The sequence below is a fragment of the Ananas comosus genome, linkage group 18 (genome assembly GCF_001540865.1).
Source record: "Ananas comosus cultivar F153 linkage group 18, ASM154086v1, whole genome shotgun sequence".
Classification (NCBI taxonomy): domain Eukaryota; kingdom Viridiplantae; phylum Streptophyta; class Magnoliopsida; order Poales; family Bromeliaceae; genus Ananas; species Ananas comosus.
Genome location: NC_033638.1, coordinates 309,127 through 328,226, shown reverse-complemented (window position 1 = coordinate 328,226; position 19,100 = coordinate 309,127). Strand labels below are relative to the sequence as shown.

Genomic DNA, 19,100 nt, shown 5'->3' with positions numbered 1-19,100 from the left:
TAATTTATTTAATAATAAAATTGAGATATGAGATGTGATGAAAATTTTGTAAGTGTATCGGGTGCGAGCAATAATTTCTTGAACGAGACATCTGCTTGTCGAGTCATCATGGGCTGGATTGCCCAGCCCGGTGGGCCGTGCTTAATCGGGTTTTGGGCAGTAGAAGTTAATGCTAGACCTCGAACAGGTCCACAAATTAGGGTTCCAAAAACACATATTCGGCCGGCTTAAGAAAAGCACGAGTCTCACCACCTAAGAGATCTGAGTGTGATATTAATCGATAGATTCATAGAATCTGACTAAATTTGAGTAAATTCAATGAATCTAATCAATCGTCACTAAAAGATGCTGGCAACGTTACTAAGATACCCAGTTTGGATGTTCAGTTATTTGATTCATTAAATCTGATCATTTTCTGATAGAATTCGATTATATTCAATGAATCTGATCTGTTCCGGCAAAAAGTCACTCTACTATTACGCGTTTTTTAAAAGCTTATAATATACAAGGCCCAGAAATGTTTTTGGGCCGGGTTTGGGCTAGATATGGACCGACCCAAACCCGACCCAATTAGAGTCTTAATTAGCCCTAGAAACGCTCGTATCCTCTTCCCCCGCCACCTCCTCCGTCGCCGTCGTCGTTTTCGCCTCGGTTCTAGAAACCCTAGCCTCGCCGTCGTCGTTTTCGCCTCGGTTCCAGAAACCCTAGCAAAACCCTAACCCTAAACCCTAGCAATGGGGAGGAAGAAGAAGTTCATCGACAAGAAGAACTCCGCCACGTTCCAACTCCTCGCCCGCGACTCCGCCGCCTCGTCCTCCCTCTTCCCCTTCCCCTTCTCCTCCTCCTCCTCCTCCGGCGCCGAAGCCGCCGCGTCCTCCACCTCCCCCTCCGACCGCGTCTTCGTCAGGGTCGACACCAACGCCTTCTCCGTCCCCGGCTTCTTCGACGACGACGACGACGCCGCCGAGGGCCGTGTGGTTAACGCCGACGAGTCCCGAGACTCCGCCTTCGCCGACGCCCCCGGCGACACCAGCGACGCGGACGACGATGGCGCGGCGTCGTCGTCGCGGGGCCGCGGCGGTGGGGCGCTCCCCGACCACGTGAGGCGGGAGATCCTGGAGCTGGGGCTCCCCGACGACGGGTACAACTACCTGGCCCACCTCCGCGAGATCAGGAACGCCGGGGGCGGATCCGCCTACTACCAAAACCCTAGAGCCCGGTTCGATCTCGTGCCCCTTGATGTCAAGGTGAGTGCTTCGCAATCTAGGTTTCCTCTATTTCTTTTTCCCTGATTTAGGTAAAAACGTACGGAACTAACTTGCTGCATCCTACCTTTAGAAGCTTTGATTTTGTTTACTAACCTTTCACAAAATTGATTGTGATCTGAGTGTTGTTCTTTTCTATCGCGTTTCGGCCTACCGTCTGATTTAACAGGAGTAGAGCTTGAGTTATGCGAATCGTGTGACTGAATTTTGTTACAGAAGAGCCACTAAATGATTCTAATCAATCTAATTGAAAGATTTGGTAGTAAAAATCGCAACTTTCTTTGAATGTTAGGTTGCTGTCGAAAGGCGGGTTATAATTCAATCAGTTCGATATGTTTTGTATTGTGTTTATCTCTGTTGTACTTACGAGCTGTTGCGCGTAGGCATACGATGCTTCGAGGCTTCGGATTAATGAGGATGCCGTGGAGGACTTGGCTGGAGATTCAATCTATTCTGTTGCTTCGAGGACGGCAAGCGTGAAGGTTCAGAAGGTGGCTGACCCCGACGTGGCCAAGCTGCTTGATGACAGTGATCTGTCGCGGTTCGGGTCGGACGTGGAGGATTTGGAGGAGGATTTTGTCGTTCAGGCTAATCGCCCTGAAGGAGAAGAGGAAGAGGAAGAGGCGGAGGAAGACGAGGATGAAAACATCGAAGCTGGTTGTGAGAGGGGCCGCCATCCCACGGAGGGCGCCGAGCATGGGGAAGCTGAATTGGAAGATCAAAGAAAGGAAAGAGTTCGGAGACTCCTTGATGAGCAGTTTGATATGGTGAGCTTCTTTTTGTCTCTGTTATATTAAATTTAAAATGTTGAGTTCAATCCCACTCTACCACTCAATATACAAGGATATTAATCACGATTTGCGCCTTTTATTATGTTTGGCAAAGTTAAATGTGAAAATATGTGGTAGCCTTTGGATACACGGAATGTTTCTTAAAATATTAGTATGTCAGAGCATAATCCATATTTGCATGATTGAGTATTTTTCCTTCTATCATTTTCGAGATAAGAATGATTTCAGAGTTAAAGATGCAGTTTATTTTATTTTTTGTAGTTAATAGCTACTATTATCGGTCCCCTTTTTTGGTTTGCTCATGATCGTTTTGTGCATGATTTCTTTTATTCTTCCTGTCCCCTTATCTTACATTTTCATCGCTATTATGTTACAGCTCACTCTGCAGGAGTATGATGATGACAGTGATAACGGTGATGCTTATTCCGACGATGCAGATCGTGAAACACTTTCCAGTAAGATTGTAGATACGCTTAAAAAGTATGGCGTGGGGGATCAAGAATCAAGCACACTCTCAGAGCTGGAACCATCTGCTGATGTCATTCGCAGATGCCAAGAATATGCTGAAGGCTATTTAAATGAAAGCCAAGAAGATGAGGAGGCAGTACTTGTTCAAGAAAGTGACGATGAATCTGAAGTTTGGGACTGTGAGACTATTGTCTCTACATTTTCAAATCTTGACAACCATCCTGGTCAAATTCAGGCACCGGAAAACCCTAAAAAGCTATTACCAACTTTGTTTCCTGGAGAGGCAACTGCGAAGCGTGATGTGATTGCACTTCGTGGAAAAGAAATGCTCCCAGTTGACTATCTACACCAAAAGAAAAGAAATGTCGAGAGCACGAAGAAATCAAAGGCAGAAGTTAGCTCTGGTTCTGATAAGCTGAAAACGAGAGTACGCAAGGAGGAGTCTAAGGAAGAAAAGAAAGAAAGGAAGGTATGCTTTAAAATTAAACTCTGACCTAGTGGTTTCCTTTTTTTCAAATATTTTGCTGTGAAAGTGTTGAAGGAATAGAATGAAGATATATTGATTAGTTGTTTGTAAGCGTATAGATTTGTCTGGTTTAAGTAATAAGAGCAAAGAAAGAGAAAAAAATCAGATATATTCTAGCTCTCAGAGAAACTACTATTTCTAGTAGTTGATGATTGTCTTACAGTTTTAAAATCACGAAAATAAAGCAAAGTAATCATTCTTTCCACGTACATAAAGAGGTTTTGAGTTGACTGCTACATGTTTAATATCTTACCTGACCTCTTGTTAATCATGTATGTCTGTATCGTCATGCATATCTGCTGATATAATTTTATCTTTGTATCACTAAAAGGCTAGATATTCGTTGACCCTTGATGGTTATAATGGATAAGGTGATTTTTTTTTTTATCTGTTTTTATCATCATTTTTTCGTTATGTGCTTTTAAATCTACAGAGTTTTATTTAGTAATCCTGCTACATATTCTTGTATCTGGTTTTTGCATGTTATGACTTACAAAAAGGCTGCTGTAAAAGAAGAGAGGAGAGAAGCGCGCAGAGCAAAGAAAGAGATGAAAGGCTTGTACAGAGGTGAAGCACAGAGGGCTCAGATGGTTGCTTCTGTTTCAGGACCGTCTGCTATCCACCTTATGTGAGTTTCTCTGCTGATTATTATGTTAATAATTTTCATATTCAAGAACGGAAAGTTTCCATTCTTTTTTTTTTTTTCTTTTTCAGTTTGAAGTAGAACCTCCCCTCCCTTTTTCTCAACATACTCCCTAATTTTTTGCTTAGCTATTAGCATGCTTCTGTTCTCTTAGCACTTAAAGTTGGTGGTTTTTACCGAAGACAATTTATTGTGCCAGGTGGCGTACTCGCCACAATGATTAGCCTACGTGAATTCTCGTAGCTATGATTTTATAAGCTTAATTTTCTGATAATTTATCATGTAGATTTCTGACTTCTGCAAATATAATATATAGCTAGATGATAAGAGCACTACATTCTTGACCCTAATAACTCCGGCTGGGAGAAGGATAAGTTTTTTTTTTTTAAAAATTTTATATCTCTTGGTTTTGGTTTGCTGGTAATTTGTAAATTTCAAATATGATCATTTTGTTCTGAAGACATCATCAGGAAGGCATCAAGCACTAAACTTTATCAGGGATTAGCACTTTTGTACACTGAATTGTATCACCAAAATAATATCAACATTGTTTAAAGGCTTGGACCGCCTATGTAGTTTTTTGTCATCCTTTCATTTTTCTCAATTTTTCATCACTCTTATAATTATGGTGAATAGTAATTGCATTGAAAGAGCTAGTAACTTTCTGATACATATTGTCGCTCAACAAGTTTTAAGATGATCTTGGTATGATATGTTTAGAACATGGATTTCCGGTTTCGCCCTTGTTGAGAACATGCCCTGTTTAGAATCCTAAAATCAAGGATGTGAGTAGCATGATATTAAGTGTGAGACAGGATTAATATTGTTGAGCAATGTTAGTGGATAAAGCCAATTGTTTGACTAAGAATATGTGTTGAATACTTGAAAGTGTCCTATGTCAAATACTTGACATGAAGGATTGCCATAAATACCATTGTTGCTGTGTTACCACCCACGCTGTTGTAGACCATCTAAGAGACCAACACGAGGAGTTGAGGACCACCTGAATAATGTAGGAACCAGGGATCTACTTTACCAGGTCTTTTGTTAATCTACCTGTTTAGGGTCTTCCCTATTTCTCAATAAGAGAACTGCCATCTTCTTGTTAACTAAAAAAAGGGAAGGCATGCAGACAGCCCCTCACTCCGGAAAGGAGGCGAGTCCTCATCAGCCGGGGGCCAAAGAGGAAGTCTGCAGTGGATTCTGTTCTTTCCGAACTCTATAACCGGAACAACAACAAAAGGAAAGGATCTGAAAAAGGTTACTCTGGTCCTTTGTTTGCCACATCGGTTCACTTTCCCCTTTCACTATGGTTGCCTTCGGAAGGTGGCTATTTGCCGGTTTTATTTAACACCTTTCTCCTTTCTGATTCCATCTACACCTTCAACTACTTGCCTTTCACTAACTAGTGTAGAAACCCGCGCGTTGCGGCGGGGAGAGAGCATTGCAAATAGTCAAGATATTTTTATTTTACTTAATTCATCCACCTTGTGATACTCTAATTTTCACTAAATACCTAAAAATAAATTCCAACTAATACTGTAATGAGAATAATTCTCAGAAGTGTTCATGAGTAAAGCATTTTTTACTCTTAAAATAATTCAGTTTATCTTATTCAAATATTATCTAAAATTTTTTCCTACGAGTTGATAAAATATAGATCTTAAAACGCATCTGATTTATTTAAAAGCAAAGGTATTGATCATTTCATGTTTTTTAAAAATTAGCTTGATTCTTTGTAGATATTTTGATATAGTTTTGAAAAAAAGTATAGAAAATGAAGAAAAAAAAGTTACCTTTAATGAATAACTAGTGTAGTAACCCGCGCTTTGCGGTGGGTACATACTACTAAAATAAATTTAATATCTAACTAATATATCAAAAATTTGCTATTATTTAAAAAATCAAAATAGTCCAAACATATTGGCTTCTTGCAAAAGTATATTAATTTGCTGAAGCCGATTAGTAACAAAATGCTCATAGAAAAATAATAAGCATGTCAACTTATTAAGCCGAAAAACGATATACTATTTGGGAGAGATTTAGATAAAAAATTCAATAAAAATTAATATTTTATAAATCAAATCAAAACAATCAAAATGTTAAACTTTTTTGTATAAGTTATATATTTATCCCTTCATTTTTTATATAAGCTATGATACTCATCCCTTCAAGAAAATAAAGACCTTTTTAAATCATATATCAATCTAATTTTGTAAACATTTTTATATTAGTTAATAAAAAGAGTCATGAAATTAGAAAAAAATAAGTATATGAAAAGTTATATTATAAATATTTAAGAGATAAAAAGATATATAACCTAACACAACCTAATACAGCAAATATAATACAGAATTTTACTTCAAAAAAATATATAAAGTACAAAGGATAGAAAAAGAAGAAGTAATAAACCTTCAACACAACAAACACATCAGTTCGAATACCACGCAAATAAAAAGAACTTGAAAAAGCTGAATAAAGCTACCTAAGAAATTTCAACGCTACAATATAAAGAATATATAAATCTTTTAAAATAACTCCTAAAATTTGGAGGAAACCTCAATTTGATGAAAATAGCAGCGCCAAGCTCGGCGATGCAGTATGCAAACTCATATTCCGTCCACAGAACGTGCTCGATTTTGACCTTGGAGCTCATGGAGAAGGAAGAGAAAATAGAGAAGGGAGAGAAGGGGGCTTTTCGTGGGTTTCTACTATCTATTGTTTAGATTAGAGTTACGATTGATGGACCATTAATTAGAGGTTATGCACGGAGAGAAGGCGAAGAGTTGGGTTAAGGTGAGTGGACCATTAATTAGATGTTATGGGTGGAGGGAAGGCGAAGGGTTGGATTAAGATGGGTGAACCTTTATGGGTGGAGGGAAGGCGAAATGTCGGTTTCGCAATGTGAAGCCTAAAAATAAAGGAAACACAGCCACGTGGCATGTTCTTTTGGGGATTAATGTATAGGTATAGATATCTAGAAAATCTATGCAATTAGTAATCTTATAATCTGATATAAAATGACGTATATCTGAAAGCTTTTAAGCCTTCTCCTCATCCTCACAATCGCGTCGATCGACGGAGTCACCGCCTCTGCCGCCGCCACCAAGATCGTCGTCCTCCGCCACCCACGCTAGCACCTTAGCTTTGTCCACCTCTTCCTCTGCCGCTGTGTAATCCGACTCATACCGCACGTGTCAATGGCGAGATCAGCAATATAATTATTATATTAGATTAGATATATAGCTTTGATTATTAACGTAGTTAATTCATCAATTAAACAATTAGTCATGTAATGAGAATCTAAAGGGTCGCAAAAACGTATATAAATAGTGGTTAAGTTATATCTCGGCTTTTTATGTCTCGTGGTAGTGGGTATTGCATGTTAGAACTATAATGATTCTTATGGTTAGATTAGATATATATATAATTTTGATGATTAATGTAGTTAATTAATTAATTAATTAATTATGTAATAAGAATCTAAAAGGCTATTGAAACGTATGTAATTAGTGATTAAGTTATAGTTTGGATTTTAATGTTTCATGGCAGTGGGTGTTGTACGTTAGAATTATAATGATTAATAAGAGTGAATTAGAAGAGTTTTTTGGTATGCAAATCTTTCATTTTTTGTTTAAAGGCTTAAATAAAAATATACTATATGGCTTAAATTGGATTTTAATGAGGGTAAAGTGCTTCATGGTAGTGGGTGTTACACGTTAGAATTATAATCATCAATAAGAGTGTATTAGAAGAACTTCTTGGTGTGCAAATCTTTTATTTTTAATTTAAAGGTTTAAATAAAAATATATTAGGCGGCTTAAATTGGATTTTAATGACCGTAATGTGCTTCATAGTAGTGGGTTGTTGCACGTTAGAATTATAATGATTAATGAGAGTGAATTAAAAGAACTTTTTGGTGTGCAAATTTTTCATTCTTAATTTAAAGACTTAAATAAAAATATATTAGATGGTTTAAATTAGATTTTTATGAGGATTAAGAAAAAATTGCTACGTGGCAAAAATATTGAAGAATCATATAGGTTAATAGATGTCCTCTTGCCACTCCCTTCCTTTTGATGACCTCTTTTTTTCTATACACAGCAACTCTATTGCACCCACAACCATCTTGCCCTTAAACACTCTACTCCTATCACTCATTGCGAACCAAGCATCCTCACTAGTGACCACCTCTTTATAGTCTCATACTGGTTAATGAATATGCTTTCTGTGATACCCCAATAGTTCCACATCGGATGAGAACAGGATTATGATTGGGAATATAAGAGATCATAGATCCTAATAATTATTGAGCTTTAAACAATTTTAAATATTAAAAATATTTCTATTCTAACATATTTCTATTCTAATAGAATAGAACTCAATATAACTCATTTACTTCTTCAAGAGACAAAATTGGAACAGTTGAGATTCAATTGACCCGAATTCATAAGATCTGGCACTGGCAGTTGAAAAGAAGGTGAAAAAAGGGGGGTCCATGTATGCAGAATTTCAAATTTTTATAGTCTAGCTTCAATCACCCCTTCAGGCGGGAACCATTAGTTTGGTAATGACTTCCCACAAACGAAAAGCTTACCTTTTTATGTTATTCTATTTAAATTTAATTATGTTATTTAAATAAGCTTTCCGCATGGCATTTGGGCCAGTGGTTTGGACCTAACGAATTATTATCGTTAGTGGATTTGGTCGTTACATTTGATAACACAGTCAAATAATAGCCGAAAGCGTGAGAGCTAAGTGCTATGCGGAACAAAGTATTACACCACTGGTTTGATGGGAGCCACCTTTTCAACCTGCAAGGGCCACCTCTAGAATCTCACATCGTCTGATAATTCTGGTCTATATGTGTGATTGGTAATTCTGGCCAATATGTGTGATTGGTAATTCTAGCCTATATGTGTGATTGCGCTTGTGCTTGACGAGGATGTCAGGGTTTCAACTGGGTGAGTCTGTAACGCCCCAATCGTCCCACATCGGATAGAAAAAGAGATTATGATTGGATATATAAGGATCATGGGCTCTAATAATAATAACTGGGCTTAAACATTTTAGACTGGTAGTTTAGGGCCAACGAGTTATTATTGCTAGTGGACTGAGTTGTTATATTTTTTGGTCCTTTTTAGTTTTACATAACCGATTGAAGGAAATTCCAGTTTTATTGCCTGCGCGACTGAGTAGTTGCTTGTGGTGGCATGTAGGCTATAAAGAGGTCCATTTATTAGGGTTGTCTAAGCTATTTGATGTCGAGTGATATGGCTGCAATGAGGTTTCTCTTTTATGGTATTCACCGGCAAGCGTGCAAAATTCCATACTCCAAAAGAAACTTTCAAGATAGTTTTTCTTTTCGCCTATAAATTGCGCTGTTTGTTACAAGATATACTTGGGGAACAAAAAAGCTTGAGCATATCATGGCATTTAATTCCGATATTTTGCAATGACAGGTAACTTCTTCCGGGATGACTCAGATACTCAAAACTCTGAGGTTGCAGCGAATCTTGACCGTTTCATGAGTTCTAGAACCAGCACTCACACAAAGCAGAACTTCATTTCAAGGAGTCATTGTAGGGTTCTGAAAATTGTGTTGTCGGAGATATTTGTAGCTATAGCTATTTATTCGGAGGCAACAGTTTTAAGTTGCTCCTCTTCTTGCCGGTATAAACAGGTTTTTGCTGTTGAGATATAGTTCGAGTTGTGGAATTTTCTCTCTTTTTTTTTCTTTCTTTCTTTCTTTCTTTCTTTCCTGCCCACTGTACCAAGTTTTTAACTCATGGTTGTAAGGCTGCCTCCTGAATTTTAAAGGGTAATTTATGTTAACTTATGCTGCATTTCTTATTCTCTTGTGATGAAGCAAGTAGTCGTAAACGCCTACTTTTCATCTTTGTTTAGTTTTCCAGCTGTTGTATTTATCATCTGATGTGTCTTGATGTGGCTCTAACTCTGGTGTTAGGGGCCGGGTTCTCTGCGCACAGGATGATCCCACTGCTCATCTGCGGTGTTGGATGCATCAGGTCGTAGCTTCGACTTAAAGCGCAAAAAATACATATGGCAGGACCAGTTTGCTTTTCAGCAGTGCTAAGTTTACTCTTTCTCCTCATTTCTATCACTTCTATTTCCAGTCCCCCAGTTGGTCTATGGCCAGCACCAACATTCTCTCTCTTTCCATTGCAGAGATACATACACACATGTAGTTAGATGATGTTATTATATTCTAGCCGTTTGATCAGCATCAGATGGTTGGGGATGTTGCAACATTATTGTTTAAATAAATAAACTACAAATACATGGACCAGCACCCTCAATCACCATCCAGCTGGCTAGAATATTTAACCCATTTACTCCCTTCATATTCCTTTTCTGGTAAGCATTTCCCATTGAAAGGGACAACAAAATGCCATATTTTAAGAACCAGTGTTACTATAAAATATAGCAGTTTTATTGCTGATTTTTTATACTTTATCACCATGTAGTGCGCAACATATAGTAGTTCTTTGTTGTCCTTTTTTATAGGAGTATTTACGAAGAATATCGAGAACTAAAAAAAATCACAGAATAGCAAAGCGCAACATTTTAAACCACAGAGGGGTCTTTTAAAAGTTATTTTCACTATTAATTAAAGGTCTCTCTAAGTAAAAATTGCTAATTCAACTAACTTAAATTTGAAAGAAACTCTTTGCATTAATGAAAGCTCATATATCTAAGAGAATGACATGATACTGGCCTTGATTATGAATAAAGAGAGGGATAAGATCAAAGAGGATGAGAGAAGAGGTTCGAGGATCTCTTTGTTTAATGAGAGTTTGACTCTAATTATCTCCACCAATAAGCAACTAATAATTCATGCATGATAGAGACTATTTTTTAACTTTGATTTTAGGGACTAGTTGAGTTTGATTTTCATTTGGTTTCAAGTTAATTAATTAGAGATTCAAATTGAAAGGAACATAGAGTTTTAAGTTGGTGGCAACTAATTGCCAATCAAAGAGTTTTTTTTTTTTTTTTTTTTTTTTTGAACCTCCTACATAATCCCAAAAAAGTGTTAAATATTTAGATGACATTTTATATAATTTTAACTTTCAAGAAAAGTACTCAATTTAAAAACAAAATAAAGTTGAGGGGCCATTTCGAAAATGGCTTGTAGTTGGATGCCTGATCCTTATCCTTCTATCTTTGGAGGTAATTAATAAATTTATAAAATATTATACAGATTTTTTTTTTTTTTGTGAATTATATCAGGTATTTAATTGAAACACTATTGTACGAGATTGATAGTAAAAATATTGTAGAATGTATACAGCGTTACTCTCTCTCTCTCTCTATATATATACATAAGTATGAAATACTAGATAATCATATCCTTCGTGATTCGTGCGAACTAATCTGAACCGTCTGATGAGGTGTAAAAATTAAGCCAAATTGGTTTGCTTGATGCAATGTGATTGTAAAAGGCAAACCACCCATACATCACATGCATGGCATGTGGACATGGAAGTGCTTTCCCATCTCCCACACATCATGTGAGGTTTGGGACCAAATGAGGTTAAGTAATTGCCTTTAATTAGCAAGCATTTAATGGTTTAACTAATTAAAGGATACCCCTAGAATCAATAGTCCAGTCCCATTAACCCAGGCCACCTTAATATATATAATTGCAACTGGAATTATTAAATTCATACAATTTGAAAAATTAAGAAGGAAAAAAAAAGAAGGTATGGATAACATTATGCTTCAATTAACAAGATAAGAAAATGCTGCTGCAAAAACTATGTAACTCCACTACCATCTAGGATTGAAGTGTTTAAAAAAGACTAAAAAAAAAAAAAAAAAGGGATAAATAAGAAAGACAAAAAGAAAAAAGAAGTGTATGCTATGGATAATAATGGCTAACAATTTATCCATTTCGATCTAGTTTGGTAATATGAGGGCTAAAAGTATTGAATCGCCATCACATTTTTTAAATATTGGAGGAAAAAGGATTCGATTCATTGTTAAAATTTTTGAGCCATTCAAAATATAAAACTAATACTTGCAGCTACCGAATTACTAAACTAAGCCTTAAATTGTAGTGAAAAAAACAGGTGGTGGTGTTGGAACGCATCGATTTTCTTCGTCAAAATAATCTAATAGTTTTGCTGCAATGAAAACTAGAAATAATGTTATGAGTTTTAAAAACAGAAGCTTTTTAATTTCTAATTGTGCACTAGATAAAATTTATTGAAATTCTAAAATAATACCTTTTCTAAAAAGCACTATTTAGACACTACCTTACATCACATACTATTATAGGCTTAAAACATCTACCACCAAACTCTTATTCTCTCATCCAAAAAAGATCAAGTTGATAGATGACAACCAAACAACCCAAAGGGAATAAAAATATATATATATATATAAAAAGAAAAAAAGAAAGTCCACCTTTTGAACAACAAAGAAGGAACAGAAGAGGAAACTAGACATTCCCAAAATATGTTTTATTTATCATCGAATTGCAGCCCATTTCACACCACCCCAACTATTACTATAATCCCAAGTTATAAATATAGGGATATTATTAATTAACTTAACAGATTAATAATATCAAACATCCCCACATCACCAACCGTTTCTAAAGCAAGTGGTAAAGAGCTTGATAGTTGGTACCCGAAGTCCTAAGTTTGTGTTATATTTGGTTTAGATTTGTAGTTATCTAAATTGAGGATAAATCCTGATCTAATTGGGATTAGATATTATTTAAATTTAATTTGGTATATATGGATTATTATTAAGAGTGTAATTCTAATTGAATTAGAATTAGAGTCTATTCAGGAGACATGTATTATAAATACATGCTACGGCCGAATTAATCTTGCCGCGACCCAATTAAGAGCCATGCAAAATTAATTAAATCTGGTGGTCCATCCGACCGGCCAACAACAACGTGTGAAGGGAGATAAAACTCTATTCTAATTAGAGGGAAGCTCTAATGAAGCCGGCATGCAATCCTCTAATTAATTAGCCATCATTGTTTTTCTTTCTTCGGTGCCGTCGGTGTTTGGTGTATTTGGATTATGGGATTCTTTTGAGAGATTTTCTTGTACTCCGTCTTTTCGATATTAATAAAGTATTTGCTCCGTCTTCATCCGTGGACGTAGGCCGTTGGCCGAACCACGTAAATATCGGTGTTGTCTTTCCGTTTATCTTTTCTTTTTTTGTATTAAGTTATTTTCTGGATCTATTTTTCGCCGTTCCGATTTTAACAGTTTGAATCCTAGTTGATTCATATTTCTAGCTAAGTTTATTTCTAAATGAAATAAACGAAGTGAATAGCGTGCTATTTATTTCTCAAAAAAAAAAAAAAAATTCCCCACATCTCTCCATAAGGAAAAAAAAAAAAAAAAAGTGGTTGTTGCCTCACATCAATTGTGTCTCCAACCAATTAAATTTGTTGCTGAAGTCTTATCATATTTTGTTTAAAAAAAATATTTATTATATTTTTTTATGAAAATAAAAAAATTTAATTGGTTTGAGATGTACTGTTGCGATGTCGCTGTTACATGGAAGATCAGTTCTTTGATAAGAGCCTTCGCCCTCAAATAATCAACTAATAATAAACTCCTTCCACTCCATTCCAACTCCCCCTCTTAAAATCTCAACCCTACCTCCTCATACTTAATTTGCTATAAATACACCCTTACTTTGCATCCACATCAAGTCCAAGTCCAAGTCCTCCCTCTTTATCTCTCTCTCTCTCTCTCTCTCTCTCTCTCTCTCTCTTCTTTAATACAAGCACATAAAGTCAATAATACTTTGTGAGTCTCCCAACCATAAGAGCCAAACCAAGCAGCAGAAGCTGAAGCAGAAGCAGGAAGAGCAGGCACCATGGCCAGGTCCACTAGTTCTCTCCTTGCTCTCTTCTCCCTCCTCTTTCTCTTCCTCTCCCCCTCCCTCGCCACCGATCCCGACCTGCTCCAAGACATCTGCGCCGCCAATTTCGCCTCCCGTAAGTGCATATTTCGCCCTACTCTAAATACTCCACTATCAGATTCTCTCTGCAGCAGAAGCAGAAGTTTCAAAAGGTCCAAACTGGAGCTTCCGTACTTATGAGGCTCAGAATCTCATATTGGCTTTCCGACATAATAATGCAGCATCGGTCCAAACTTTTATATATTCTATTTGCCAAATGTTCTACCAAAGATGAACTGCAGCTAAAAGCAAAAGCAGAAGCTAGAACGGGCTAAGGCTTAGTTTGATATTGAGGCTCATCTATCGTCATTAGATAAAATAGAGTTGGGGTAAAAGCATATAGAGATATGTTCTGTGTTTTTCGATGGGACCGTAGAAAATATATCGTAATGGACTCATCGTGATATGCGTAACGCAATAGTATGTACGAAAACAAACAGAATATTTTTTCAACATACTTTTTCATCACACGTAACACAATCTTTTCGCAATCCCAAACGAAGCTTAAGTAGTTTGTATTGCACCGTTGAATGAAATCAATCTCTTCCACTCACAGCCGTGAAGGTGAATGGATTCGCGTGCAAGGCGGACGCGACGGCAGACGACTTCTCCTTCAAGGGGCTGGCGACGCCGGGCGCCACCAACAACACCTACGGCTCTCTGGTAACCGCCGCCAATGTCGAGAAGATCCCGGGCCTCAACACATTGGGCGTGTCCATGGCGCGCATCGACTACGCTCCGGGGGGGATCAACCCTCCCCACACGCACCCGCGCGCCACCGAGATCGTGTTCGTCCTCGAAGGCGAGCTCGACGTCGGATTCATCACCACCGCCAACAAGCTCACCGCTAAGACCATCTGCGCGGGGGAGGTGTTCGTGTTCCCGCGGGGCCTCGTCCACTTCCAGAAGAACAACGGCGGCAAGCCGGCTGCGGTGATCGCGGCATTCAACAGCCAGCTGCCGGGGACGCAGTCCATCGCACTCACGCTCTTCGCGGCCACGCCGCCCGTGCCGGACAACGTGCTCACCAAGGCCTTCCAGATCAGCACCAAGGAGGCCGAGAAGATCAAATCCCGCCTTGCGCCAAAAAAATAAACAAATAAACAAGCATGATACAGTGCATGCATTGGGAAACTGATTTGTTTGTGTTTGCTTCTTATGATCACTTGTACCACATTGTATTTTTCTTTTCCGTGGGCATTTTGTTTTTGTTATGTTTGATTTGATTGGTGTATTTGTTTTTTGTTATGTTTGATTGGTAATAATTATGTTTCTGTAACTCCCAACAACAGTGTAATGATTTTTCTCCTTTCATTTTTCTTGTTTCCCTTTTTTGGTTTTCGGCGCATTTGCATGAAAAATTCAATGTTTTAAAACTCATTATAAGTGTTTATGAACTTAAAATATTATTAAGTCACGTGTCACTAGTTTAACTAATGAGTAAATTAATGTACGTTATAAATGCTAGGCGTGGATAACATTATGTTTTAATTAACAAGATAAAAAAAAAATGCTGCTACAAAAACTATGTAACTCTAAATCTTTACTAGTATTGTTTAAAAAGACAAAAAAAGAAAGGGATAAAAAAAAGAAAGACAAAGAAGAAATGCGTGCTCTGTACAAGAGATAGCAGGTCAGTTGTCTTTTCATAGTTTTAATCTTTTACCTGTTTGGACCTTATTTGATAATACGGTGACTAAAAATATTAAATCTTAATTACAATTTTTTAATATTTGAAGACGAAAAATTGAATTCATTTTTTAATTTTTTGAGCCATCCAAAGCACAGAACCAACATTGCTGCTATCAAATTACCAAACTAGACCCTAAATTGCAGTATCTGCCGGATCATTAGCGCTAACCATTAATTTCAAAAACTCGAGCTATTAAAAATACGCAACTAATTCATTTAAAGCGTATGGATACAGCGCTCACGGATCTCGATTGTAACTCGGTTCAATCAACCTCACGGCATTTTGAATAAGACTTGGCCCACTCAGTCTGACATCATTTCGAACATGACTCGGCCCAACATGACCTTCCGCCATAGGATAAGATGCTGGCTCATTTAAGCCAACAATCCCTCCTCCAGCACCTGCACATATTTGTAGCATGCGGAAATCGATCCCATGACCACCGACTCTGATACCACTTGTTAGATCGTTGGCGATACCACTTGTTAAATCGTTGGCGTTAACCATTAATCCCAAAAGTTGAAACTATTAGAAATACGCAACTAATTCATTTAAAGCGTACAGATATAGCGCCCACGGGTCTCAATTGTGACTCTGCCTAATCAGCCTTATGCCATTTCGAATATGACTTGGCCCACTCAACCTCACGCTATTTCGAACAAGACTCGGCCCAACATGACCTCCCGCCACAGAGCAGGATGATGGCTCATTGAAGCCAACAATATTAAGATGGAAAATTAGTTGGCGGCATTGGTACCTACAATTTTCTTATAACAATCATTTTTAGCATCACATTTGACAATCGAAAAAAAAAAAAAAAATCTAATATTTCTGCTGCAATGAAAATTAGAAATAATATTATGAGTTTTAAAAACAGAAGCTTTAATTTAATTTTTTCTACTCCTGCACCAGATAAAATTTATTGAAATTCTAAAATAATACCTTTTCTAAAAGCACTATTTAGACAATATCTTATATCACATACTATTATAGGCCTTAAACTTCTACCAAACTCTGCCTCACATCACTTATGTCTCCAACCAATTAATTTAGTCTCCAACCAATTAATTTTGTCATTCAGGTTCAGTCATCTTATCATAATTTTTTTTAAAAAAACCATTTATTGTACTTTTCTAACCCTATCTGCTTGTACTTTGTTCATAAGGATTAATTACATACAGATTCCTACAAATATAGTGAATTATAAATATATCACTACAAAGTTCAACTTTTATATGTTATCCAAATAAAAATCTTAATATTTTCAAATATGTCCCTACCGTTAGAATCCGTTAGAAAATATTAGTAAATCAAAAATGCTTAACCCTGATTAATTTATGAGATAACTTGACATTTTTATTCTGCTTTTATGGCTTTTAGAGGGACATATTTGTGATGGCAAAATTGACATTTCACTTATGTACTGTTAAAATATAAACACTTCTCTAAAAGTAACAAATCAAAAAAACATATTTGAAAATATTAAAACTTTTGCAAGGACGACAATATATGAAATTTGAACTTTATAAAAATAAGTTTATAATTTACTATGTTTGTAGGGACTTGTATGCATTTAACCTTGATAGAAATACACCCTTCTTTGTATCCACACCAAGTCCAAGTCTAAGTCCTCTCTCTTTTATGTCTCTCTCTCCTTTAGTATAACCACATCTAGCTAGTCAACAGTTTGTGAGTCTCCAAACCAAAAGATCCAAACCAAGAAGCAGAAGCAGCAGCAGCAGAAGCAGGAAGAGCAGGCACCATGGCCAGGTCTTCTAGTTCTCTCCTTGCTCTCTTCTCTCTCCTCCTCCTCTTCCTTTCACCCTCCCTCGCCGCTGATCCCGACATGCTCCAAGACATCTGCGTCGCCGATCTCACCTCCAGTAAGTGCATATTCTGCCCAACTCCTAATACTCCATGATCAGATTCTCTTTGCAGCAGAAGCAGAAGTTTGAAAGTCCAAATTGGAGCTTCTATGCTTATGAGGCCCAAAATCTCATATTGGCTTTTCGACAAAGTACAGTGTCAATTCAAACTTTCATTCTGTTTGCCAAATGTTATACTAGACATAAACTGCAGCTGAAAGCAAAAACAGAAGCTAGGACGAAAGCGGAGAGCTAAGTAGCTAGTTTGTATTGCTGAATGAAATCAGTCTCTTCCCCTCGCAGCCGTGAAAGTGAATGGATTCGTGTGCAAGGCGGACGTGACGGCGGACGACTTCTTCTTCAAGGGGCTGGCGACGCCGGGGGCCACCAACAACACCTACGGCTCTCTGGTAACGGCCGCCAATGTCGAGAAGATCCCGGGCCTCAACACACTGGGTGTGTCCATGTCGCGCGTCGACATCGCCCCGGGGGGCCTCAACCCTCCCCACACTCACCCGCGCGCCACCGAGATCGTGTTCGTCCTCGAAGGCACGCTCGACGTCGGATTCATCACCACCGCCAACAAGTTCGTTGCTAAGACCATCTCCGCGGGGGACGTGTTCGTGTTCCCGCGCGGCCTCGTCCACTTCCAGAAGAACAATGGCAACAAGCCAGCATCTGCGATCGCGGCGTTCAATAGCCAGTTGCCGGGGACGCAGTCCATCGCGCTCACGCTCTTCACAGCCACGCCGCCCGTGCCGGACAACGTGCTCACCAAGGCCTTCCAGATCGGCACCAAGGAGGCCGAGAAGATCAAATCCCGCCTTGCGCCAAAAAAATAAACATATGAATAAGCATGACATAACCTAGTGCATTGGAAAACTGATTTGTTTAATTTGTGTTTGCTTCTTATGATCACTTGTCCCACAATCTATTTTTCTTTCCCATGGGCATTTTGTTTTTGTTATGTTTAATGTGTATTAATGATCAATTGGTGCCTGTTTAACTTTTTCTTCTCAATTTAACTTCTTGATTTGAATCATTTGGTAATAATTATGTTTCTGTAACTCCCACCAGCTTAATGATTTCTCACCTTTCATTTTTCTTGTTTCCCTCTTTTGGTTTTTGGGGCCTGAGGCCAAACCCTAATAAAAGAAATACCCAAATGCCCTTAAGCTATTTGCATGAAAAATTCAGTGTTTTAAAACCCAAAATTGTTTATGATCCGAAAATATTGCCGGGTCATGAGTCACTGATTCAACCACCGGTTCAACCACTGGGTTGAATGCCGTCAACATGATGTCATAAATACTTAATTATTTCTCTTCACACTATATATATAATAGAAAATAGGGTTATATACTTAGTATAGTCTTCTACATTATTTTAAAATAGTATTTTATTACATATATAATTAAAAATATATCCAAAGTTTAGATTATTAAAAAATAATAGATATATTTAATTAATTATTAAAATATATGAAACAAAAAGGAAATCAACCAATTCTTGCAAAAACTAGACTGGTTCACCAATTCACTAGCTGAACCACAGGTCTAAACAGGTGAAAACGGATTTTAAGTCGGTCCGGTTTTATGAGTATAACCAAACCGGTTTAGGCATTGGGTCCCGATCCGATCGGCCGGATTGGCCCGAATTTTAAAACATTGGAAAATTTCACACAAAGCGTAGAGATTTTTTTTTTCCATGGATAAGATGATGATGATCATAATTATGAGAGAGCTTTGTTACAATTGATGGTGGGCAAGGGATCAATAAGTAGTTGGGACAGGGACAAAGAGGACATAGTAGAAACAATTTGAACTCAAAAAACTTTTTCACAATCCACCACCACCACTTTTACAAGAAGCAGTTGCCAAAGCAAGACC

General features: G+C 37.6%; 3 protein-coding genes across 3 annotated transcripts; all 3 read left to right on the top strand.

Moving 5' to 3' along the window:
• Positions 674-9,539, top strand: LOC109724184 (protein LTV1 homolog). The gene is made up of 5 exons (XM_020252915.1): positions 674-1,247; positions 1,649-2,032; positions 2,433-2,993; positions 3,551-3,678; positions 9,156-9,539. The coding sequence occupies exons 1-5, from the start codon at positions 735-737 to the stop codon at positions 9,157-9,159; spliced, it is 1,590 nt and encodes a 529-aa protein (XP_020108504.1). The 5' UTR covers positions 674-734; the 3' UTR covers positions 9,160-9,539.
• On the top strand, positions 13,333-14,965 carry LOC109723867 (germin-like protein 5-1). Its single transcript, XM_020252355.1, has 2 exons — positions 13,333-13,690; positions 14,210-14,965. Exons 1-2 carry the CDS (start codon positions 13,570-13,572, stop codon positions 14,746-14,748), a joined length of 660 nt encoding a protein of 219 aa, XP_020107944.1. The 5' UTR covers positions 13,333-13,569; the 3' UTR covers positions 14,749-14,965.
• On the top strand, positions 16,887-18,312 carry LOC109724314 (germin-like protein 5-1). The gene is made up of 2 exons (XM_020253096.1): positions 16,887-17,229; positions 17,515-18,312. The coding sequence occupies exons 1-2, from the start codon at positions 17,109-17,111 to the stop codon at positions 18,051-18,053; spliced, it is 660 nt and encodes a 219-aa protein (XP_020108685.1). The 5' UTR covers positions 16,887-17,108; the 3' UTR covers positions 18,054-18,312.